The 25,902-nt window shown below is 46.6% G+C and overlaps 1 protein-coding gene across 7 annotated transcripts in view; it reads left to right on the top strand.

Moving 5' to 3' along the window:
- The window catches only part of IGSF9B (immunoglobulin superfamily member 9B), a 55,686-nt gene that overhangs the window by 10,691 nt on the left and 19,093 nt on the right, over positions 1 to 25,902 (top strand). For 3 of the 7 annotated variants that reach the window (XM_066607035.1, XM_066607034.1, XM_066607039.1), the window contains exons 8-19: positions 618 to 760; positions 4,244 to 4,384; positions 5,189 to 5,305; positions 6,150 to 6,209; positions 7,843 to 7,993; positions 9,022 to 9,145; positions 9,704 to 9,879; positions 9,964 to 10,190; positions 10,656 to 10,740; positions 12,733 to 12,894; positions 20,586 to 20,631; positions 22,170 to 23,660. In XM_066607035.1, the coding sequence (XP_066463132.1) occupies positions 618 to 760; positions 4,244 to 4,384; positions 5,189 to 5,305; positions 6,150 to 6,209; positions 7,843 to 7,993; positions 9,022 to 9,145; positions 9,704 to 9,879; positions 9,964 to 10,190; positions 10,656 to 10,740; positions 12,733 to 12,894; positions 20,586 to 20,631; positions 22,170 to 23,660 (2,923 nt within the window). The remainder of the gene's footprint in view (positions 1 to 617; positions 761 to 4,243; positions 4,385 to 5,188; positions 5,306 to 6,149; positions 6,210 to 7,842; positions 7,994 to 9,021; positions 9,146 to 9,703; positions 9,880 to 9,963; positions 10,191 to 10,655; positions 10,741 to 12,732; positions 12,895 to 20,585; positions 20,632 to 22,169; positions 23,661 to 25,902) is intronic. The other 4 variants (XM_066607040.1, XM_066607037.1, XM_066607036.1 and 1 more) reach the window with 3 other exon arrangements.

Raw genomic sequence — 25,902 nt, 5'->3', positions numbered from 1 at the left:
CACAGTAGTCAGTATAAAGGGTCTGGCTTCAAGTGATAGAGCAGAATTAAAAGGGGTTTTTCAGTTAAATACTATTGACCTGCCCTCAATAGATGTTTGGTTGGAGTCCACCGCCCACTGTCATTGCTGCTACACACAATAGTACGAAGCGGAAGCTGCTGCTCCGACACCTGTGTAGTGGCTGGCGCTTGTAACTGCAGGCTGGAGTCTCAATAAATTCCATAGGAGCTGCGCCTGCAGTTACAAGCACCGGCTACTACACAGGGGTTGGAGCAGCAGCTTCTGCTTCGTACCTTCTGTGTGTAGCGGCAATGACAGCAGGCGCCTGATCAGTTGGGGTCCTGCATGGCAGACCTCAGCCAATCAACTATTGATGATCTATCCTGAGGATAGGTCATCAATAGTATTTCCCAGGAAAACCCATTTAACTCTTTAACTGCCTGGGTGATTAGGGCACGGGTGTAGGGCTTCTACAAGTAAGAAATTTCCTCACATATAAAGATCAAAGATTTATAAAACTGACATTATCTGGGCAAAAAGATTGTGAAGGTATAATGGCATGGTCAGTTCAGTGTAGTTTCATTATTTGCACTCTCCATGTTTACAAACCCCTCTAGACCCAGCACGAGTAGTCAACATGCCCCCCATCATCTACGTCCCAGTTGGTATTCATGGTCACATTCGCTGCCCTGTGGACGCTGTGCCGCCTGTCACACATGTGAAATGGAATAAAGATGGCCGTCCTCTGCGGACTGATAAGGTGTGTCTTTGATTTGATGTAGACTTTATTTTCTTGCTGTCTTTCAGGAATTGAACCTCATGTTATCTATAAAAATTAGCTCAGACAAATATTGAGCAGGTGCCTATGACATCTAAGGGAGGAGGGGTGCTACTGAAAAAGTGAAGGCTGCTCTGGTGGGTTTGTACTGGGTGGGTGAAGGCTGCTCTGGTGGGTTTGTACCAGGAGGGTAAAAGCTGATCTGGTAGGTTTGTACTGGGAGGGTGAAGGCTGCTTTCGGGGGTTTGTACTGGGAGGGTGAAGGCTGCTCTCGGGGGTTTGTACTGGGAGGGTGAAGGCTGCTCTGGTGGGTTTGTACTGGGAGGGTGAAGGCTGCTCTCGGGTTTGTACACTGGGGGGGGTGAAGGCTGCTCTCGGGGTCTGTACTTGTAAGGTGAAGGCTGCTCTGGTGTACTTGTACTGGGAGGGTGAGGCTTGTTCTTGGGGGTTTGTGCTGGGAGGGCGAAGGCTGCTCTCAGGGGTTTGTACTTGGAAGGTGAAGGCTGCTCTCGGGGGTTTGTACTTGGAAGGTGAAGGCTGCTCTCGGGGTTTGTACTGGGAGGGTGAAGGCTGCTCTCGGGGGTTTGTACTGGGAGGGTGAAGGCTGCTCTGGTGGGTTTGTACTGGGAGGGTGAAGGCTGCTCTGGTGGGTTTGTACTGGGAGGGTGAAGGCTGCTCTCGGGGGTTTGTACTGGGGGGGTGAAGGCTGCTCTCGAGGGTTTGTACTTGTAAGGTGAAGGCTGCTCTGGTGTACTTGTACTGGGAGGGTAAGGGTTGTTCTTGGGGGTTTGTGCTGGGAGGGCGAAGGCTGCCCTCGGGGGTTTGTACTTGGAAGGTGAAGGCTGCTCTCGGGGGTTTTTTACTTGGAAGGTGAAGGCTGCTCTCGGGGGTTTGTACTGGGAGGGTGAAGGCTGCTCTCGGGTTTGTACTGCGGGGGGTGAAGGCTGCTCTCGGGGTCTGTACTTGTAAGGTGAAGGCTGCTCTGGTGTACTTGTACTGGGAGGGTGAGGCTTGTTCTTGGGGGTTTGTGCTGGGAGGGCGAAGGCTGCTCTCGGGGGTTTGTACTTGGAAGGTGAAGGCTGCTCTCGGGGGTTTGTACTTGGAAGGTGAAGGCTGCTCTCGGGGTTTGTACTGGGAGGGTGAAGGCTGCTCTCGGGGGTTTGTACTGGGTGGGTGAAGGCTGCTCTGGTGGGTTTGTACCAGGAGGGTAAAAGCTGATCTGGTAGGTTTGTACTGGGAGGGTGAAGGCTGCTTTCGGGGGTTTGTACTGGGAGGGTGAAGGCTGCTCTCTGGGGTTTGTACTGGGAGGGTGAAGGCTGCTCTGGTGTACTTGTACTGGGAGGGTAAGGGTTGTTCTTGGGGGTTTGTGCTGGGAGGGCGAAGGCTGCTCTCGAGGGTTTGTACTTGTAAGGTGAAGGCTGCTCTCGGGGGTTTTTTACTTGGAAGGTGAAGGCTGCTCTCGGGGGTTTGTACTTGGAAGGTGAAGGCTGCTCTCGGGGTTTGTACTGGGAGGGTGAAGGCTGCCCTTGGGGGTTTGTACTGGTAAGGTGAAGGCTGCTCTCAGGGGTTTGTGCTACGAGGGTGAAGGCTGCTCTCTGGGGTTTGTGCTGCGAGGGTGAAGGCTGCTCTCAGGGGTTTGTACTTGGATGGTGAAGGCTGCTCTCGGGGTTTGTACTGGGAGGGTGAAGGCTGCTCTCGGGGTTTGTACTGGGAGGGTGAAGGCTGCTCTCGGGGGTTTGTACTGGGAGGGTGAAGGCTGCTCTTGGGGGTTTGTACTGGTAAGGTGAAGGCTGCTCTCGGGTTTGTACTGGGGGGGGGTGAAGGCTGCTCTCGGGGTCTGTACTTGTAAGGTGAAGGCTGCTCTGGTGTACTTGTACTGGGAGGGTGAGGCTTGTTCTTGGGGGTTTGTGCTGGGACGGCGAAGGCTGCTCTCGGGGGTTTGTACTTGGAAGGTGAAGGCTGCTCTCGGGGGTTTGTACTTGGAAGGTGAAGGCTGCTCTCGGGGTTTGTACTGGGAGGGTGAAGGCTGCTCTCGGGGGTTTGTACTGGGAGGGTGAAGGCTGCTCTCGGGGGTTTGTACTGGGAGGGTGAAGGTTGCTCTGGTAGGTTTGTACTGGGAGGGTGAAGGCTGCTCTGGGGGGTTTGTACTGGGGGGGTGAAGGCTGCTCTCGAGGGTTTGCACTTGTAAGGTGAAGGCTGCTCTGGTGTACTTGTACTGGGAGGGTAAGGGTTGTTCTTGGGGGTTTGTGCTGGGAGGGCGAAGGCTGCCCTCGGGGGTTTGTACTTGGAAGGTGAAGGCTGCTCTCGGGGGTTTTTTACTTGGAAGGTGAAGGCTGCTCTCGGGGGTTTGTACTTGGAAGGTGAAGGCTGCTCTCGGGGTTTGTACTGGGAGGGTGAAGGCTGCTCTCGGGGGTTTGTACTGGGAGGGTGAAGGCTGCTCTTGGGGGTTTGTACTGGTAAGGTGAAGGCTGCTCTCAGGGGTTTGTGCTACGAGGGTGAAGGCTGCTCTCTGGGGTTTGTGCTGCGAGGGTGAAGGCTGCTCTCAGGGGTTTGTACTTGGAAGGTGAAGGCTGCTCTCGGGGTTTGTACTGGGAGGGTGAAGGCTGCTCTCGGGGTTTGTACTGGGAGGGTGAAGGCTGCTCTCGGGGGTTTGTACTGGGAGGGTGAAGGCTGCTCTTGGGGGTTTGTACTGGTAAGGTGAAGGCTGCTCTCAGGGGTTTGTGCTGCGAGGGTGAAGGCTGCTCTCGGGGGTTTGTGCTGCGAGGGTGAAGGCTGCTCTTGGGGGTTTGTGCTGAGAGGGTGAAGGCTGCTCTCGGGGGTTTGTGTTGGGAGGGTGAAGGCTGCTCTCGGGTATTTGTACTGGGAAGGTGAAGGCTGCTCTTGGGGGTTTGTACTGGGAGAATGAAAGCTGCTCTCGGGGGTTTGTACTGGTAGGGTGAGGGCTGCTCTGGTGGGTTTGTACTGGGAGGGTGAAGGCTGCTCTCGTGGGTTTTTACTGGGAGGGTGAAGGCTGCTCTCGTGGGTTTGTACTGGGAGAGGGAAGGCTGCTCTCGGGGGTTTGTACTGGGAGAGGGAAGGCTGCTCTCGGGGGTTTGTACTGGGAGGGTGAAGGCTGCTCTGGTGGGTTTGTACTGGGAGGGTGAAGGCTGCTCTGGTGGGTTTGTACTGGGAGGGTGAAGGCTGCTCTCGGGGTTTGTACTTGAAAGGTGAAGGCTGCTCTGGTGTATTTGTACTGGGAGGGTGAGGGTTGCTCTTGGGGGTTTATACTGAGAAAGTGAAGGCTGCTCTGGTGTATTAGTACTGGGAGGGTCAAGACTTCTGTGGTAGATTTGTACTAGAAGGGTAAAGGGCTTTCCCAGGGGTTTGTACTGAAAAAGTGGAGGTTTCTTCTGGGGTTGTAGCGACCTTCCATGGATTATGTGGCTTCCAGGTGTCGTATGGTCCTTATTTCTCTCCTGCTCTCAGTTGGCAGGCTGGAAGATGCTGGAAGATGGATCTATTCACATTGAGGAGGCGACGGAGGAGTTACTGGGCACCTACACCTGTGTGCCTTATAATGCGCTGGGGACCATGGGCCAGTCCCCTCCTGCTCGGCTGCTGCTGAAGGTGAACTCCTTCTAGATCCACTCACATCTTTTCATCTCTGTTTTTTGTTAATTAAGTGAATTTTTTGCAGGAGAATCGGGATTGATTATTACACAAATGAATGGAAACCACTGTTTTACCCAAAAATGTAGTAGAGTGTAATTTTTTGTTAAAAACCCAAACGTTGTTTGGTAAACAGTAAAATGGTGACATTTGTTTGTTAATAATTCTAGATCTCGCCATTCATTTCTGCAGATATGATAAGAGGGAAAGCTAACTATTGACCTGACTACCTTTTCCCACCCTGTCAGTCATGGAAGATGGCACATGAACAGTGCAACGGACTCAAATCTACAGCTTGTGTATGCGCACTCCCATAGACGTCAGTGGGAGTTTGTGCACACAGCTTGCAGAAATAAGTCCGCTGCGCTGTCTGTGCTCTGCCTGCCACGGGTGACAGCACAGGAATGGGGAGTCCAGTAAGGATATAAAGTACATCCTTGGTTCCTTAGGCCATGCTCTATGAGCACCATAACTTAATTAATGCTACTCATAGGTGGCAGTTGTCTTTAACTATGCTTCATCTGTGTACTGAATGTGAGGAAGAAGAATGAAGAACTGACCGAGCCGCCTTCCCCCCTTTCTTGCACATGTTGACTCAAGCTTCTTATTATGATGAGATGAATTATATATACTTAGATTGATATCCCTCCTGCTCAGTTCTGCAGTCTTGCTTTAGCCTTAGTTTGCATCACCATTGACTGCTCAGTACAAATCAAAGAAGTCTTCAGTATTTAAGTAATAATGATTTTGTCTCGACGTCAGGACCCGCCCTATTTTACGGTGCTGCCCGGATGGGAGTATAGGCAAGAAGCTGGAAGGGAGCTGCTAATTCCTTGTGCCGCTGCTGGAGATCCCTTTCCCACCATCTCCTGGAGAAAGGTATGCTCAGGACACAGAGGGGTCAGGCATAAACTATAACTACCGTGTTTCCCCAATAATAAGACCTACCCTGATTTGCAGGGGGACTTGAAATATAAACCCTCCTCCAAAAATAAGCCTTAGCTAGGCTACATGAAAACAAAACAAAAAAAAAAATACTCACCTAGCAGCCGGTGTTCGGGTCCTCTCGCGGGGGGCAGGCTGCCGTGTCCTCCTTTACACAGACAGAGCAGTTCTTCCTGGTGACGTGATAATACTTACCTAGCAGTCTGCGTTCAGGGCCCTCTCCATAGCCTCCTTCACACCGACACAGCAGTTCTTCCTGGTAGCGGGGCTTGAATACCCCGCTTCCAGCAAGTTAATGCTCTGATTGGTTAATCGAGTGCCGTGTCAGCCAATGAAAGCCGGCACTGCATTAACCAATCACAGCCTTTCAATTATGTAATTTAATGGTTGGCTGTGATTGCTTAATCCAGCGCCGGCTCTCATTGCCTGACGTGGCATTTGATTAACCAATCAAAGCATTAGTTTTCTTGAGGAGGGGTATTGAAGCCCCGCTTCCAGGAAGAACTGCTGGGTCGGTGTGAAGAAGGCTATCGAGAGGGCCCTGAACGCCGACTGCTAGGTAAGTATCACACCACGAAAATAAGACACTCGGAAACACTGTATATCACCAGAAAGTGATCTGCATGCCTGTATACAAAAGCCTCACCATAGTGTCTGCAGCCTGACTATAAAGGGTTGAAATGGGACTACACTCAAAGTCTAGAATCTGCACCCCTGAGGCATTGTTACAGCACCCCCTCCTCACCCCCTTTCCTTTTCCTTGATCATCACTGAATAGTTCTGCAGTGAAATCCCACCCATGTGCCGCCAATGTCCCACCAGCTTGTGCCAGTCACAGGTCAGTGGCATGTTTATCATTGTATGAGATCTGGCAGCAGGTGGATACCCCAGGGGGCAATGCTTCATGTGTTACCAGCCCTCTGTCCCACATACCAGCTTCCCCCTCATTCTGGTTATTTATTCCTGTGACGTCGCCTTCTCTGACCCAAATGTTATTTTAAGCATTGCAGTGAAATATAAAGCAGATTCTCTGCCAACATTAGAGGGACTGCAAAAGGCAGAGTGCAGCATTCTTGGGGCTTCCTGTGGGGGGGGGTCTCTGCTTGTAATATGCATTCACATCCTGGCTGCGGACACTACCATTTGCCTTCTAGCAAGCGTTCTCCTGCTTTGAATATTCAGTTAGGCCTTTTTTTCAGTTGTTTTTGTCTCCTGCTTTGATGAACGAGGAGACACGAGCTGAAGAGTACTGTAAGTACCCGCCACGTGGCAATAGGCACTGCAGAGCAGAAATATATTTGAGGATAAGATGATGATAACCAAGAGGGCTCCCATGGAGGTGAGCATAGCTGCTGGAGGTATGCTTCATAGGAGAGCTGCTGGGGAGAGGGGGTATTATCTATGGGTGGGCCGCTGAGGGCAGGGCATATTATCTATGGTAGGGTGGTTGAGGGTAGAGGGTATTGGCATTACCTATAGGGGGGCTGCTGAAGTAGGAAGTAAGATGTATGGTAGAGCTTCTGGAGGAAGGGGGTATAATATATTAGAGAGCTTCTGGGAAGGGGGATTGATTTATATTCTATGTGAAGGGTTTCTGGGGGGAGATGAGGAAGGATCTATGGGAGAACCTCTGGAGATAAGATGATGGCAGGGTTGCTGGAAGAAGGGGTTAATATCTATGGGAAGCTGTTGGAGCGAGGTATGATTTATGAGAGGGCTGCTGGTGGTATGAGGTATGATCCATAGGAGGGCTGCTGGAAGGAGTATTATTTATGGAAGGACTTCTGGGAGCAGGGGGTATTATCTATACTAGGGCTGTTGGGAGGGGGCCTTTATTTAGGAGGGCTGCTTGTTAGAATGTTTTTATCAATTTTTCACTTAAGGCACCTTTACACAGGGCGATTATCACCCGGATAATCGCTGGACAGTGATTTTGGGCGATAATTGTCCGTGTGCAGCGTCCAACAGGGCACTGAGCAATTTCTCGCTCACTTGTTTTCACCTTACACTAATAACCAAACGACTATCGGCCCATGTAAACAGGCAGTCATTAGGTGTGATAGTCGGGGGGATGGCTGTCAGGCATTTATATGCCCGACAGTCATCCCATGCAAAGGTAGCTTTACAGTTTATTCCACCTCCAATTCCTCCTTCTGCAACCATCCACCTTATACGGAGAACTAGGGCTGTGATTTTAGTACCCGTGGTTGTAGTCCTGAGAATAGGGAACTGTGAACGGATGCGTACCAGCTTTCATGGGTTGTTAGAGTCCAACAGTGTGCAGTGTGGAGGCCAAGCTGCATCTTTGTGTTAGTTTTTCTTTGTTTTGTGGTTGCAGTTTTGCATTTCTGTTTTTTGTTGGGGCACCTGCTTACACTTTTTTGTTATACTCTTTCTCGGCCTCTTGTTTTTATGTTCTGCTCTTTTTTAAGTGGAGCACCAACTTGCAGCTTTGTTTTCTGCTGTTTCAGGTTGGGCGCCCCTCTTCCAGTAAGCACAGTGTGCTGCCCAGTGGCTCCTTACAGTTTAGGTCTCTCAGTAAGGAAGATCATGGAGAATGGGAATGTGTGGCCAGTAATGTTGTAACCAGTATCACTGCCAGCGCCCACCTCACTGTCATTGGTAAGTACACATGGTTTAATACTATTCTAGTCTTAGTGTCATTTAAGGGGATGCATGGTATATTGAAACGTTCTGTAACTTTTTAATATACCTTGTGCTACATAAACTCACCAAGTTCTGTGCTTCAGAGTTCTAAAGCAGAGTTCTCTGTACTCTGTAAGCAGAGTTCTCAACAAGTTCTCTGCTCTGTAATCTCTATTTGCCTGCCTGTGCCCTGTAGCCCCCCCTCTGCCTGCCTGTGCCCTGTAGCCCGCCCCCCCCTCTGCCTGCCTGTGCCCTGTAGCCCCCCCCCCCTGCCTACATGTGCCCTGTAGCCCCACTCTGCCTCCCTGTGCCATGTTCCCTCCATTTCCCTGCCTGTACCCTAAAGTCCCCCTCCGTCTGGTTTCCTTCCTGTACACTGTAGCCCTACTCTGCTTACCTGTGCCCTATTGTCTCCATTGCCCTTACCTGTGCCCTGTAGCCCCACTCTGCCTGCCTGTGCCCTGTTGTCTCCATTGCCCTTACCTGTGTCCTGTAGCCCCACTCTGCCTACCTTTCCCCTTTTGTCTCCATTGCCCTTACCTGTGTCCTGTAGCCCCACTCTGCCTGCCTGTGCCCTGTTGTCTCCATTGCCCTTACCTGTGTCCTGTAGCCCCACTCTGCCTACCTTTCCCCTTTTGTCTCCATTGCCCTTACCTGTGTCCTGTAGCCCCACTCTGCCTGCCTGTGCCCTGTTGTCTCCATTGCCCTTACCTGTGCCCTGTAGCCCCACTCTGCCTACCTTTCCCCTTTTGTCTCCATTGCCCTTACCTGTGTCCTGTAGCCCCACTCTGCCTGCCTGTGCCCTGTTATCTCCATTGCCCTTAGCTGTACCCTGTAGCCCCACTCTGCCTGCCTGTGCCCTGTTATCTCCATTGCCCTTACCTGTACCCTGTAGCCACCCCTCTGCCTACCTGTGCCCTGTAGCTTTAGTTTCACTGTCTGTTTCTTGACCTTTGTTCTTCTATTCTGGGAGATTTATGACACATCTTGACCATTCTTGCCAGGCACCAGTCCTCATGCTCCTTCCAGCGTCCGGGTCCAGGTGTCTATGAACACAGCGAATGTGTCCTGGGAACCTGGCTATGACGGAGGATTCGAGCAGACATTCTCAGTTTGGTACGGCGCTCTGTGAGTCACCCAGCATGCTTTGCAGCTTTCTCTCCACTGTCTTGATGTGTCTTCCATATTCTGCTTGGGGACAAGACCCTGATGTTGCCGTGTATTCCTGCCTGAACATACAGACAGCTGTGTGTATATGTGTGTATATACATGCCCTGAGTATATACTGAATCACACATATATGGAATGCTGACACCTCTATTCTGTCTATTGTGTGATGCATTGATGGCTGCTACAAACTTTACACTCTGATATGTGTATGGAGCAGACTTTATTGCAGCAGTCTACACTAGAAGGTAATGATGGTGCTGCTCAACTCATTTAATATTGTGTGAATCTTGTGTAGATACTAGAGTTGTAGATATAAGCCAGCAAGACCCTGGGAGGGCGGCTTCCATGGGGCTTAGGGGCTGTTCCTCACATGCAAGGGTCTTCACTGCTCTCTAGTTATCGAATAGTGCAGTGTTGTCTACTTTCTATTTTCACATTCATTAACGGTCAGTAACCTGTAAGGTTGTCGGTGGTATCCAGTGATTATTACATATCTCTTCTGTGGCTTCTCTAAAGGATCAAACGTGCACAGTTTGGGCCTCATGATTGGGTCTCCATGCCTGTTGCCATTGGGGCAACCTCCCTACTCATAGACTCTCTGGATCCGGAAACTGAATACCAGTTCAGTGTTCTGGCACAGAACAAGTTGGGGACAAGTTCGTTCAGTGAGGTGGTGACCGTGCGGACATTGGGTGAGGCTTCTTGTCTTTCTGTGGTTGTGGTCAATTCATTGACCTCAGTGTGATGCATGTTTTCTTCTTTTCTTCTGTTTCAAGCCTTTCCCATCACAACCCCAGAGCCCTTACTGATTTTGACCTCACCCCGCTGCCTCATAGCCAATCGAACTCAGCAGGGAGTGCTCCTATCATGGCTCCCGCCGGTCAATCACAGCTTCCAACTTGATCGGTACATTATGGAGTTCCGCTTAGCAGAGCGATGGGAGATCTTGGATGATGCAATCGCGGGGACTGAGACCGAGATACTGGCAAAGGAATTATCCCAGGTACGGTGCTCGATATGTTGCACTCAAAATCACCGGAGTTTTCCGAAGTTCTGGCCATATAGTAAGAGGCATGCATTACAGAGAGGCACATCTCAGCAGCCAGGTGAGGCAAGGGTTAATAATGCAGATTATCTTTAGCAAGTCCCCAATTTTAATGCATTGTTGTAAAGGGAAATGGATAAAGGGAAGCAAACAGGAATTGCTCCAAGCAACCTGGTGATTTCACAAAGTCATTTTGTCACTGGTAATAACTGGAGAAAGCTGAAAATTGTGCCAATCTCATCACAAACCCAATGTCTCATTAGTAAATAAACGGCAGCTGCATTTCACTTATTGGGGGTAACTGTTAATTGTTACGTAATAGGTGGGGAAAATTTGATATTTCCTGAGGAAGTCCATGTGAACCCTTGCTTAGCAGCTGCTGGAACCTCTTATTCCTGTCCATTTATTTCCTTCCTTTTCTAGGACACCTGGTATGAATTCCGGGTGTTGGCCGTCATGCAGGATCTCATCAGTGAGCCCAGTAACATCGCAGGAGTGTCCAGTACAGGTACAAGCAGCCACAACTCGTTACTGTGCACAGATAGTCATCAATTGTCAAGTGTTAGCAGAAAATATCCAACAGAGGACCAACTGCTACTTGTTACATAACCAGGAGCAGATGATGCAAATCACAAAGCTGCAGAGATTGAGCATCCATTCTCATCATAGGGTGGATATTCATGCTGGTGTCTGTAATATGGAAAACAATTTAGTGTTACTGGATAAATGGTCAAATAATTGAAACTACAATGTTTCCAAATGTGAAATTCTGTAACACACTTTGGGAGAAGGAATCCTCAGACTGAGTATTGTATCAACTGTTCTGTGTTATCCAGGACTTCAGAAGATGAGGATTTAGGGTTTCTCATAGCTTCAAAATGAGTTCAGAGTTCAATCAGGCAGGAGGGAAAGCAAACCGAATGCTCAGCTGCACAGTAAATGTAATAACCAGTAGAAAGAGGGAGATTGGGATCCTGCTGTACAGAGCTCTGGTGAGGCCACATCTGGAATACTGTGTCCAGTTCTGGGGACCTCATCTACAGAAATACATTGAGAACATAGAACAAGTCCAAACATGGGCTACAAAAATGGTGGAAGGTGGTAAGTAAAAACGTTGTCAGGAGAAACCTAAAGAACTTTATTTGTTTAGCCTGGCGGAAAGAAGGGATTGGGGGTTTAAGATCGAAACTTTTACATATGTTAAAGGCTTAAAGAGGACTTGTCATGTCGGCCCTGCTGACTTCAATTAGGGTTCTCCGTTGTTTATACTCATTCTCGTTCCCTGTTCAGGCTCTTCTAGGGGTTCTTTCACACGGGACTATTTGCATGCATAAAATTTATGCACTTGATACGCAGAGAATAGAACCCATTGATTTCAAAGGGTTTGTTCACTTTACCGTATTTTGCACAAGCATTTCAGTAACGCAAAAAAAAATAACCCAGAATGCTCTACTTTTCTGCACATTTGCGCATCAAAGGTGCCCATAGAAGTCATTGGGGGGAAAGTGTGCAAATGCATGCACAATACGCAAGGAGATGTGTAACATGCGACTTAATTCAGCTGGCAAAAGAACACATTTGGAACTGATTAGACTAATTAGACAATTCAAATGGTGCATCTTTGTTGCGCACTAATGAACATGCAGGCAGAAAAATTACAGTAAAATGTTATATGCATGCAAAAAGGCATAGTTCAGTGCGCAAAAAAGTAGCGCTGAGGCGTGCACTTATGCCAGTGTGAAGGGGCCCAATGGGTATGTTTACATGGTAGATTTGACATGAAATCCATGTCGATTCTGCATCAAATCTGCTGCAAATTTGCATCATCTAAATGTCCTATTCATGTGAATGGGAATCCATGCCGTAGTCTATATGGTGCCGATTTAAAAATCCGTGTGTGAAAAAGCCATATGTTGCTTGATGCGGATTCCGCACCAAATCTATTTTGAAAAATCCGCAGGAGATTTGCCCATTGAAAAGGGCTAAATGCATGTGAATCCGCAGTAAACTGAATCTACAGTCTACTGTAGGACAGTCAAAGACACGATGCCCCTTTTCACTGCCCTTGGATGGACCAGCGCTGGTGACGTCAGTTCTGTCTTTCCCTTGCGGGTCTCCTTTACCAAGGGTAGTGCAGGGGTACGGAGTGTTTTAGGCTTTCCTACCGTGCTCTGCATGGGGCTGTCTGAGTCTGGCGGCCACCTTGTGGAGAATCAGGGGAGCAAAACGGAGGCAGCATCACTACGGAGGAGGACAACAGGTAGGTTGACTATACATTTGCCATGTATAGTCAAATGTTTTGGACTGGATGTTCACTTTAAGGTTGTTTCAGAGCGGTAACTATTCCATATGTGATGATGCACTTGGGAGCGGGTGAACATTTTTTGGCATCGGTCTAGTTCGCCATCTTGTCCCGACCCTTGGCCACAATGAGTGCTCTGTTCTATGTGTATTCTATCATATATGTGATCGGATATGTAATCTGGTCTCTGCTTTTCAGACGTCTTCCCCTCCCCTGAACTGAGCGATGAAGGTTTTGCTCGGCCGGTGCTTGCCGGAATAGTCGCTACTATCTGCTTCCTCGCTGCCGCAGTTTTGTTCAGCACGTTGGCTGCATGTGTGGTCAACCGACAGAGAAAACGCAAACTGAAGAGAAAGAAAGGTGAGTGGAGAATTCAAAGCGCAAAGCGTGAAATCTGTTCATGAGCTTCACCTTCCAGCCCACATTAATTGGGGAATTGGCTGCAGAGAGCCTTTGTGCTTATGATCTACTAGGTGATATACCCTGCATTACATGGCGATTTTATGACTAGCAGGCCTGGAATATACAGAATGGGCCACAAAAATGAGGTCAACGCCACACTCTTATGAATGCTGTGCAAAAGAAAATCTGTGTTGCCCATAGCAACCAATCACAGCACAGCTTTCATTTTACCTCAGCAGTATAAGAAATGGCAACCAATCACAGAGCAGCTTTCATTTTACCTCAGCAGTATAGGAAATAGCAACCAGTCACAGCACAGCTTTCATTTTACCTCAGATGTATAAGAAACGAAAGCTGAGCTGTGATTGGTTGCTATTGGCAACAAAAATTGCAGGGGAATTCTTTTTAATTATGCCATTATTCATCACCTGGTGCTGAAGAACGCTCATGCAAAATTTCACCCAAATCGGACCAGAACTGTGGATTTGTATACGACACAAACAAACGGGTTGTGCGTTTTATACATAAGAATACACATACCATAAGCTTTACATTATCACATGGAAATCAGGAAGGCCATTAACCCATTTAGGACCAGGCGCTGTAAATTTACAGTGCTTGGTCCCAAGCTTAAAGCCCAGCCGTATGTAAAATTATGGCAGGGATTAAAGCCTACTAACTCTGCAAGCAATCAGAGGCAGGATGGGTTGTCAGCTGTTAGTCACCGTTGATACCCCAGAGGTGGAAAGAGAAGTCGGTTTTAACCCTTTCTGCCTCCTCCTTTGTTTAGTACACAACGCTCAATGAGCTCTATGTACTAAAAAGTGAAAGCGGAAGTGTTTCCTCCACTACATGAGCCGGCGGTCACATGGCCACTGGGATTCCCTTGTACAGCAGAGCTGCAGGGTCCTAGAAGACCCTGATCAGCTCTGCCAGTGACTAATGTCACTACAGGGGATGTTTTCCCCTGTAACTGGGGCTCCTATAGATGCCCAAGCTGGAGTGGAAAAGTGTCAAATAAAAAAAAAAGAAGTGAATGTCCCCCAGAGGTCTTATATGACATCATGGGCGACATAGATAGTAAAAGACATAATTACATAAATAAGTGAAACAAAATTACAGAATAAAACAACAATACATACATAAGAAAGAAAATAACCCAAAGCCGGCGCCAACCAAAACCGTCGCTGTATGCGCCCTGTAAACCAAAACCATGCATATTATATATCAAAACGTCCGAAACAAAATGAGGAACCCGTTCCCGTACTTTATTTTAGCGTAAATATACAAATTTTAAAAAAATGTAATTATACATGTTAAAAAAATATTTTTTTTAGCTTTTTACCCCAATAAACCTAAAAAAACTGAAAAAAGTCAATGAAAAAGAGAAATAAAAAATAGCTCTACAAGTCACGGAAAAAAAACGACGCAACAATAATTTCGGTAGCTAAAGAAAAAAAATAGGGCAGTTAAAGTACCACATGGGGTAAAATACCTAAAAAGGGTCTGGTCCTTAAGGTACAAAACAGTCTGCTCCTTAAGGGTTAAACCCTCTATGAGGAGACTTGCACCTCCCCCGTGCTATAATGTCCCGATGTTAACACTTTCATTCCAGTGCAGTTGGGACTTGTCATAGGTATAATCCAAATCTCTATCCCGTTACCGTATTTTTCACTCCATAAGGGTTCCTTCACACGAGTGTACGCGTTTTTACATTCGCATGTCTGCACTGTAAATTTGCATGAATGGACGATTTTCCGTGATCAAAGCTTGAGCTTAATTAGCATTTTCTCGTCCATTCACACAACCGGGCGCAACGTTTAAGCAAAAAAATACGTAGCAGCCTGGAAACCCTCGGCCGGCTTAAATCCTCGCAATGACCTTAAAAGCTTAAAATAGAGGCACCTGTCAGCTTTTAGCAGCATTGGACGCTGCTAAACCGCCTCCCCCTCCCTTTTTTTTCCAACTCCCATAGGAGTTGATGGGAGCCGCCAGCATATATTGGTCGAAAGTAGAACCAAAACTATCTTTTTACCCAGCGTATAATAGCCGGCGGATTTAGGTCACGCATGTTCTGTTTATTATGGTGCAACATTTTTATGTGCCGTAAATTCACCTGTGTGAACGAATGCATTGGAAATCAATGCCATACGTGTGTATATATGCTCGTGGGAATAAAGCCTAAGGCACACTTTTTTTCCCCCAAGGTGGGTGGGGGGAAGTGGGTGCATCTTATAAAGCGAATGTGCCGAAATCGATCAAACGGCCGTGTGCGCTTCGAAGCAGGGGAGGAGAGCAGTTTATCCTCTGCACTGCCATTTATACATACGGCTGATTAGTGGTGATCGTCGGTGGGGATTGCTGCAGCTCCACCGCCTCTACCAATCAGCGGTACATATGGGGTGCAGTGCAGAGGAGAAAGAGAACCGCTCTCCTCTCCTGCTATTGAGCGGACTCGCCACCATACCATGAGCTCTGCTGCTCCTGCTGTGGAACAGAAAGGAAAGGTGTTATAGTGGCCCTTCGTCGCCCTGTACCATCCCCTGCACTGCCGCCTAAAGCCCCTGGGTAAGTCCCAAATATTTTTTTCCTATTTTCCTCCTCTAAAACCAAGTTGCGTCTTATCATCAGGTGTGTCTTCTAGAGTGGATTCATACCGCATTACTTGTCCCTCATACTATTCGTGTAAGCGTGCCTCTGCCAGATAGTCACTGCAGTGTTACATTACCTATACTGAACTTCTTTGGAGCAGTGATTGGTTGCTGCAGTCATACGATGAATATGTATTAATGTTTTGTGCTTGTAGAAAACCATTTTTGGGACTTAAAACTTGGCTCTTTTGTTGCCTGGGGTTTCAAGACATCTTGCACGTCTGGTAGCCTGTGGTAGTTTTACAATTTAAGGGCTTATTTAGACGGGGGCGGAGCTAAGCGCCACAACTTAGCTCCGCCCCCGTCTCGTCCCCTCCTATTGCAAATAGTGGCAAGGGGCGGAGAGGGGGCGGGAGCTCAGTTCTTGCTCCCGTCTCTTCCATCCTTTCCCCCCTGCAGACAAGGACACCGTATATTGGCTCGGCGTGAAAACCAAGCCGATATACGGTTGTCAAAATAAGCCCTTAACATGTACAAATGAAACTTACATTTTTAAAGCAAATTATACTAAATCCCCATACAATTTCTGAAAGTAGAAACTTGGCACATTAATCGGCTAAATGCCCACGGACGGATTATCGCTGCGGAAATCGCGGTCAGACACCCGTTGCAATTCCTGCAGCAATGTCCATCCATAGACATGCTGTGTAAATCGATTCTCCTATGCCCACGAGCAGAAATCAGAGATTTTCCGCTTGCGAGGGAGACTCAGCATGTTCTAATTCGTGCGGAAAAATGCATGGACGGCCTCCATTGCAGTCAATAGAAGCTGTCCGTCCCGCGATACTCTGAGCTGTGGGCACAGCGGAAGTATCGTGGGAATCCGGGTCATACCCAAGCGCCGGCGCATCATGCTCGTCGGCTGATACTCTCCCGGTGGATCCCTGGACAGGTGAGTATAGGGTCTCTGGGGGGGCTCCGTGTCTGATCCACTGCAAGATTTTGTAGGGGGAATCCGACCTGGCTGTGGGCATGAGCCCTTAAACAGCACTTCATACATATATGCACCTTCCTGCAAGTTTGTGACAAAGTGAAATTTTTTTTGTAAGAATGCATTAACGTTCATGTTTGTGATTAAAAGTCTAATCTAATTAGAAAACTAGATGCACAACATCTCCTACAGATCAGGGGGTGGAAAGCTTAAAGTTATAATTAGTAAAGTCCAGTAATTACACACCTTGTAATGCAAGTTCACCGTCACGTTATTTTTCCTGAAAGCAATATGTAATATTCTTCTCTTGCGGTTCACAGTAATGCCTTCATGCAATGTGACATAGTGATTTAAAATACCTCGACTAAAAAGTTGACCCCAGTAGATCCTTAACTCCTTCCAGAAACAATTGAGTGTGTGAAGTTCACACGTACTCCATGTGTACATCTACATCAGTGGACCCCAACCAGTGGAGCCAAATGTTTCTCGAGACCTCTTGGTGTGTGGCAGACCCGGGGAGACCTAAGTTATAACCATATGTTTGATAACAATGTAGCAGGGCCAGAATGCGATTCTTGGATGTAAAACTTGTGACACCATAAAACTTGCCAATGCAGCCCTAGCAGTGCCGATCCCATTGTAAGCAATGGAATAGAATGCCGGGGACTCCTGCCACAGCTGTGACAGCTGTGGCAGAAGTCCCCGGAATTCTCCATCTCTTTTCAATGGGGCTAGCGCTGCTACCGCTGGCCCCATTGAAAAGACTGGCGATATCCCGGCGTCATGCCAATTTTTTTTTTTTTTCTCCACTGCGATGCGAGACTTTAGCTTTACTCTCGCATCGCAGTGGAGAAAAAAACGCCAATGGGTGTCCACCCTAAGAAGTATTTTTCATTTCTTATCTGGACTTTTGGAATTGATTTATGGAAACTTGACTAAAATGGCACGTATTGCTTGAACACAAAAAATGGATGTATCCACAAACCATGTCAGCGCCAATAAACTACTTTTTGTAAAGGTCCACTTACCTGGTTCTGCATCAGGTGAACGTCCTAGCTGAAAACCAATGAGGGTTAAAATAAAGCACATGAGGTTAAAACAATTCACATAGGATACAGAATGGCAGGCGATGGAATGATCTAACTTACTAGTATGAGGCACATAGGGTTAGTAAATTAATAACGATTTGTGCCTCACATTATTATAATAGTAACATTTTATCATCTGAAAGAACATTGCTGGTTCAGACAGTTGGTGTTTGTGGTCCACTTGTTGTGGACTCTGTGTCACTCCCAATGAAATCAATGGCAGCACTGCACTTTTACTATACTTCCTGCTCCTCATTATGGTCAGGACCAGAAGTACGGCTATTGATGTGGATCTGCAGCAGATTTCACCCTTTCAATTGAAGGGTGAAGTCAGCAGTAGATCTTTATCAAAATCCAAACCAATTATGCAGATTTTGGTGTTGATTTTCCACTGCAGAAAATTCACACCATTTCTGCTACGTGTGAAAGTACCTTAACCCTTTGCAATCCAATTTTAGATTCATGGTTTCCTAGGGGGCTTTCTCTTTCTGACATTATACAATGGCACCATCTGCTGGCTAAAGCCAGTACTGCGGTATGGGACAGTAATATACAGTAAGAATACCCTGCTGGATGTCTTCCGACATTGGAGCTGTACAGCCTTCAATCAGAATGTCTTCAGACGTCAGACAGTGGATTGGAAAGGGTTAATGATAGCTGTTGAATATTAAGTAATGAGTACCAGTAGGGAGTGGTCATTCGTGCACTGGACATTTTTCTTTAGTAATAATCTCTATAACTATAGCATGTAACCGTTATCACATGGTCATACATGTATTGGACAGTCTTCTCTGGTGATAATCACTGTAGCATGCAATGTGTATCACTAGGGGCAGATTTTACATTAAAGATGAGGTGTGGCCATGATAGGGACCATGTGAATTAGGTTCATTGATGTTTGCTCATGTACGGAAGAAGAGTTCTGTACAACTTTCTAAACGATGCAATCCAGATGTTGGTGAACATCCAGAATCTAGGGGAATATTCATGCAGTGTTTTGGCAAGAATTCTGGAGTTAAGAGTCGCAAATTTTGCCACAAGCCCCACCTGCACAAAAATCTGCACCTTATTTTAGTTTTTTTACACTGTCCTCGCCACTTTTCCTAAAAGAGCATGGCTTGATGGGAGAGGACATGGCCACACTCCAGACCAACAGATTTAAATGATACCAGAAATCTACACCAGGTTGGACCCTGCTTAAATTTCTGCACAGGCGCATGGAGGTGCAGAGATGCACTAATATAGGAGGGACTGCCGGTCAATCATCACGGCTTTGTAGCACATTTGTTATTTTCTTTCCTTTGATATATTTAAGCTCCTGATGAAATCTCTTAGCATCTAGATATAGAAAGGCGTTGAGCCCTTTTGTAATCTAACAACAGTTAGTATAGAGCCTCCTTTATGCAGATTGGTTATAGTGAGACCTCTCAGCTATCTACTAGAACAGCTAGAAAGAAGAAAGGGAAATCTATTTATTCAGCTCTGATTTATGCAGCTTTCAGCAGAGCAAGTGTAGACTTGTCTCAAAATCACTGAGACCATTATAAATGGGCTTAGTGATAGAGACCTAACACTGCTATGAACTTATTCAGCTACCAGTCATCAGGATCGGTGTCTGTATCTGAAATATTTGTTTTTTCAGCATGATGCACTGATTTGGCTGTCTCTGATTAATACAGCCATACAGTGCTCTGCTGTTGTTTTTTGATTGATGAGCAGTGGGAATTATGATACATATTTAGCGACAATTGTGTCAGTCCCATCTGCATGACATAGTCCTACTTATACTGTCTCACCAGTCTTCTAGTGGTACCCCACATATCACTACAGGGTCCACTCGAATAATTTCACTCTTGGTGAAAGGATCTATATTTCACCGATAGTGGAAACACATGCACCAGCAACTGGTTGGATAAACTAACTGTTCAGTTATGTGACCTACTTCAACAGCCTTTAGGGGTGTGTCAGAAGAGAGAAATCTTTCCAATCTATTTTCCATCTTGTTTGGACACTGGATAGGATACAGAACACTCTTATCATATTAGAGAAATCAAGTATTAGAGATGTCCCCAATAGTGTCAGTCGACAGTCTTTTTGGGCTCAGAGAGTTGATACGCAACTGCTCATCTTCTAACCTTTTCTTGAACTACCCTGGAGAGAGTAATAAAATACATAAAAGTTCATGTTAGTCCTCCCCCTGGGGTCATGTAAAGATATAAAGCTAAATAGGGGTAGGAGAATGATCACAGATTCTCCTCCTCTATCTGTATGCTGCTAGGACATCACCGGCTGGCTTCCACCTTGCTTCCTTCAAACAACCCACTAGAGCAGCTATCTTGGTCTTGTTTTAATGGCAAGATTTTTCCAGCTTTGATTTAGCGCAAGCTGTAGCGATTTCTATGAAGGAACTGTCAAATACATCTTCTACTAACTACTGGTCTTTGCTTCTGAAGTGCTTTTCTGTTTGGCATATGAGATATATCCTTGGTAAGAAAAAGGTTAAAAGTAGAGATGAGCAAACGTACTCGTTTCGAGTAATTACTCGATCGAGCACCGCGATTTTCGAGTACTTCAGTACTCGGTTGAAAAGATTCGGGGGGCGCCGGGGGGCGGGGGGAGGCGTGGCAGCGCAGGGGGTAGCAGTGGGGAACAGGGGGGATCCCTCTCTCTCTCCCTCTCCCCCCCCCCCCCACTCCCCGCTGCAACCCCCTACTCACCCACGGCGCCCCCCAATCTTTTCGCCCGAGTACAGAAGTACTCGAAAATCGCGGTGCTCGGGCGAAAAAGGGGCGTGGCCGAGTAGGTTCACTCATCTCTAGTTAAAAGCTATCCGAGCATATCTAACCTGTTTTTCTAATTTGGTATGACCCCTTTAAAATTTTTGCCATAAAAAAAGAAAAAGCTTCTGTTTCTGGAGGTTGAGATTGGTGATATACAGTGTGCCCTCAGTTAACATGTTCTGTGCTCCTGTCTCAACAGATCCACCACTCTCCATTACACACTGCCGGAAAAGCATGGAGTCTCCGTAAGTAAATTTCTCCATTTTTCCCTGCTTCACCGAATTCAGGGAGGTAATACAGGCGGAGGATCTTAAAACCTGGGTTGGTAGTTACTAGTAATGTGCTCTCTTCTAAAGCTAGTTATACGCTAGAGATTTTGGGCTCCCGCAAAGGTAGATTTAGACCATTTTCTGTAGACCATTGTTTAGTGACATAAACAAGCGAAACAGATGCCGAACAAAAGCAGATACCTGTGGCAAAGCTGATCTTTCCTGTTGGAATTTTTCAGTCATTCAGTGCCAAATAATAGATCTACATCTTGTCAGTGGAAGTGCAAACTATGCCACAAAGCAGCAGAGATTGTATGGTCTGCTTAATATCAAGCAGATGATAGCGTCCAAGGCAGAAGTCCTGTTCTGAATAAGACTGAGCCATAAAACCAGGACTTTTAGTGTTAGAGAAAGAGTCTTTATAGAGTCCATGCCATGATTCATTTTAGGCCATTCTTCCTGTCTTGTGGCACTATTTCTACCACCCTATAGCACTCTTCGTGGATCAGTGACAGAAGTAACTAATGATAGTAGCGGTCACCCAACTCTGAGCATGTTGCCTGAGCTTTGCAAATAAGGAAGATGGAACAATACCTCTCCAGTACCACCTATTGGGTGGCAGCTTCCTTGGAAATCAATGTCCGTCCCTTTATACAGGTCTTTATAACAATGATTGGGAATTGAAAATGAAGCCAGAATCCATACTTAGACAGCTGTTTCAGTGTGCAGTAGGATCCTAGCTTGACTAGTTAGAAGTTTAGTATGTGGGTTGGGAAGGGCATCATCTTTTCTTAGGGAAAGCACCTAGAAGGTGAGTGAGGAGACTTATAAGGCCATGCATGCTCCACTGGGAAATATATGCAAATAAGGAAGATGGAAAAATACCTCTGAAGCGCCACCTATTCGATTGCAGTTTTCCTGCAAATCAATGGCTGACCCTTAACACTGAAACAGCTGTATGTGTATGGATTCTGGCTTGTTTTTCATTTCCCAATCATTGTTATAAAGACCTGTATAAAGGGTCAGACATTGATTGTTCCATCTTTCTTATTTGCATATGTTTCCCAGAGGAGCATGAATGGCCTTGTAAGTTTCCTCACTCACCTTCTAAGTGCTCTCCTTAAGGAGAGATGATATCACTTCCGGCCTAAGCTTTGAAAACAGTGGACTTCTTATGTTGTCACTAGACCTGGTAGCTAAAGCCCACACTACATGAAATAACAGCAACTTGTACATAAAGAAAGCTGTCAAGAGACGAGAATTAAAGGGGTTGTCTACATCAGTACAACACTTGTCCTTATGCTCTATTGGGCTATATGGACATCCCAAAGTAGAGGGTCTTTAATTAACTAAAATGGAGAGCCAATGTAAGAAACAGCTCTTAATCAGAATAATGGAACAAGGTGTTTTAGAAGAAACCTGTAATCTTCAGACAGAGCTGCTAAGTTTGATTGCTGTATTAGTCATAACTGCAGCCTAGAAGATCTTACAGGTAAATTAATATTTCTCTTTAGGTTGTCTTCTGGAAAGGTCAGTCCAGAAAGTGTTCGAACACTTCGTGCCCCATCAGAGTCTTCAGAAGATCAGGGTCTTCCACCAAAAAGGCCCCTGAGTCCGGGGCGTGAGAAGGAGTTGTCACTTTACAAGAAGACCAAACGTGCCATGACCAGCAAGAAGTATAGTGTCAGTCAAGCAGAAGCAGAAGTGACTACTCCCATTGAGTTAATCAGCAGAGGCCCAGATGGTCGTTTTGTTACAGGGGGTCCTGACCAGGAGCCGGCTCTACGAAGTCGAAGAATTCAAGGATTTCCATTTGCAGAGGAAACTGATATGTACCCAGAGTTTCGGCAGTCAGATGAGGAAAACGATGAGCCATCTGGTGTGAAGAGCCAGCTTACCCCATTGTCATCTAGCCAAGACTCCCCTCTTCAGCCTCCTGCGTACAGTCCACGTTTTCAACATCAATCTCCAGAAGGAAGGCAGCAGGCCTCTGGTCAGTCAAGACCTGGTGGCTACATTCATGGACACTTGTATGGCTACTTGAGCAGTAGTCCTAGGGATTCAGATCCACCTCCACCATTTTATATGCCAGAAGTCAGTCCACTTAGTTCTGTCATGTCCTCCCCACCTTTGCTTCCTGAAGGCTCTTTTCCACCTATCCCAGAAGAAAATGGGGAGAATAGCTCCACCAGTACTTTACCACTTACACACACTCCAACTGGGGGACGCTCACCAGAGCAGTGGGGAGGCCCAGACTTCCCTTTTGTAGGACTGGAAGCTCCTCCATCTCCTTCCATGTTTATCCAGCACCGGTATGAACCTGGTGAGATGAGGCGTCCTCTACCACCGCCTCCTCCAGCCCCCTTTCCTCGGGGGCGTCCACCTCCCAATTCACTACAAGTTCCATCTTATGCCGCCATCTTGCCTCTGGAGCCGCATACAGGCTGGGTAGGAAGATTACCTAGCCGCTGTCCACATCCTCCTCACCCAGCCTCTTGGCAGGATGCAGCTATGCAACTGGCTGCACAAGGCCAGCTCCGGCACACTAGCCAAGGGATGGGGATCCCGGTGCTTCCTTACCCTGACATACCTGAACCAGGGCCTTTTGGGATGGATGCTCGATGGTTTGAAAGCCGGACGCGTCCACAGATGAGTCCCAGACAACATCGTAGACTGGAGCCAGGCCTACATCAAGTGGTGCTACAGCCTTCCCGCCTTTCGCCACTGACCCAAAGTCCCCTGAGCTCTAGACATGGGTCCCCTGAGCTCAGTGCCAGAGCCAGGCCTCGCCCTGGTCTGCTTCCTCCACCTTTAGACTGCTCTGGCATAGCCCTGCAACCTCCAAGCTTTTTACACAAATCGCCTCCTTCTTCTGGATCGCCAGCAAAGAGCAGTCACGACAGCCCTAGCTACCGCCCTGTTCTACCTGACTCCTCCCCTCATGCAGACGGACGCAGGAGAGAAGAGCGAATACACGCAGAGACAGCGGTGCTGTGCACTGCAGGGTGAGTGTGGTGTTGGGGTGTGGTACAGACATGCTGCTCATGGGTGGAGTCTTTGACTTGTATTTGTCAGTGCTGTAGGACCATTTAGGGTCCTAGGTAGGTCCTATCCCAGCTCTATCCTGAATCTTTCCCCAGCTGCTTTTATCTTTGTGTTCTCTTTTTAAAGGGGAACTAATTAAGAAAAAAAATTGTAAAACCGTATATATGGTTGCATTGAACAACCACAGAATGACCCACAGATAACAATCCAATGGACGGCTCTGTATAATAGAAACCGTGAACAATGGCAATGCTGCCACAGAGGTTATTACTCTTCATCTATAATTATTGTAGTTCTGTAAACATCTTGGACTTTTCCACTGCTGTCTATGGGTGATGCCTGGGTTGTCCAGGATCCAGTAGAAGTGCAGAGTAAGAACATCATGATGTTACAAACTTATGAATTCTGAAACATTTAGTTCTCCTTTAATACACCAGTAGCTGCTCTCCCCAAAAAGCAGCGTATGCTAAGAGTTGATTTAGAGATGACCACTAGGTCCGGGCCATGCTTATATTTTGCTAAAAACATTGCCACCTACTGAATGTGCACTGCTGGGACCAGACACACAAAGGTTCTTACAAAGGGACTAGTCAGATCATACTGTTCCTCACTAGACATATTTCTCCCTGCACTGTTCAGGAAATTCATACTTTCCATACAGACTACTTCTTGATGAATATGATTTCCAGCCGAACGATGGACTGATGAGAATGTGTTGCTATTCGCAGCTCACAGGCCGGTGTCTGAACAGGTTAACCACGTGTTGTGCTGCACTGAGACGTCACATTATATGTAGCCATTAATATTGGCCTTGACACTGCTCAGAGTAGACGCCAGTAACAGGGCAAAGGGCAATACAACAGGAGCGCTCATCCCTGACAAGGTTGTGCTCCATAATGTGACGCTGGTTGCGTCCATGTTCTGTGCCAATAAATTACATCAGTAATAAAGTGTGAAGCGCACATTGAATAAAGAATGTTTGTGCTCTCTGGGTCTCTCCATTCTTTACATGGGTGTACCACCAGCACGAAAATGAGAGGATTGTGTGTGTACACCAATGACAGGCAAGGGTCTGGTGAACACGGCAAACATGTATAATCTGTAGAAAGTATTCTGTTTCTGTCTGTCCTGTGATTTGTGACTGCTTGCAAGAAGTGTCTGTAAAGTTGATGTATTGTACAAATAGGATCTGGGGAGGCAGACATTCCTTGTACAGGGGCGCAGAGATAATCCTGACATGAAGCATTAGACCTAATAATATTGGTCTCATTACTGTTCCTTATGTCCCTTAAAGGCTATGGAAACCTGTGTGCCTGAAAAATCAATACACACATCTTACTAAGACCCTGCACAAAAAATAATATACTTATCTCGTTTTTGCATTGAGTTTTCCTTCTCATACATTTATAAAGCCTCATATTTTTGGTTTGCAGGTTCTCCTACATTAAGGTTTCTGACTGGGAAGCATTCCCAGCACTGATTAAATGGTCTCTTTGTTAAATGTGCAAAAGATTAGCTTCCTTTCCCCTCTCCTTTTTCAGAGGCTGTGTAGCATAACCATGCCCACTCAATACTACACAGCTATCTCTCATGCTCTCGCCGAGTAGCTGCTGGTTCTATTCCTTTACTGCTAAGAGCTGAAAATTCAGGTACAGCCCTCTGTAACAGTAGCTTTCTCTGCTCTGTTCTCCTCCAGCATTGTCCTATAGCCCTTTGTAATACTTCAGTGGAAAGGCAGTGAATGCACATTCACAACAGGGGAGGGCCCGATAAACAACCTGTCAGTTTACTGTGACTGACAGATTTTGTTAAAATTTCAGTCCCCCAGGCTGCATTGCCTTTGAAAACAGTGCAAGCAGAATTGAACAATGATACGTTTTTTATAAAAAACCGTTACTAAAAGTCTTAATTACCAAAAACACATTGGGGCTTATTTACGAATACTGTCTAAACATTAGACAGTGCAAACTTATCAGTAAATGATAGATCGGTCAAATTTTAAGACGGTCTAGACCATCTATTAGTTGGCTTAGTTTACTCCAAAAATTTGGATGCAATTCATGGCAATTGGCCTCAATTTTTGGTGCAATTTAAAGACTGTCCAAAAGTGTCTAAAAACACATTATAAATGTGGTGCATGCATGTAAGACCTTTTTCTGGTGTAATTTGCGCCACAAAACTTGCATTTTGAATAGTAAATAA

The sequence above is a fragment of the Eleutherodactylus coqui genome, chromosome 6 (assembly GCF_035609145.1).
Source record: "Eleutherodactylus coqui strain aEleCoq1 chromosome 6, aEleCoq1.hap1, whole genome shotgun sequence".
NCBI classification, from domain to species: Eukaryota; Metazoa; Chordata; class Amphibia; order Anura; family Eleutherodactylidae; genus Eleutherodactylus; species Eleutherodactylus coqui.
This window is presented reverse-complemented; position numbering and strand designations above follow the sequence as displayed.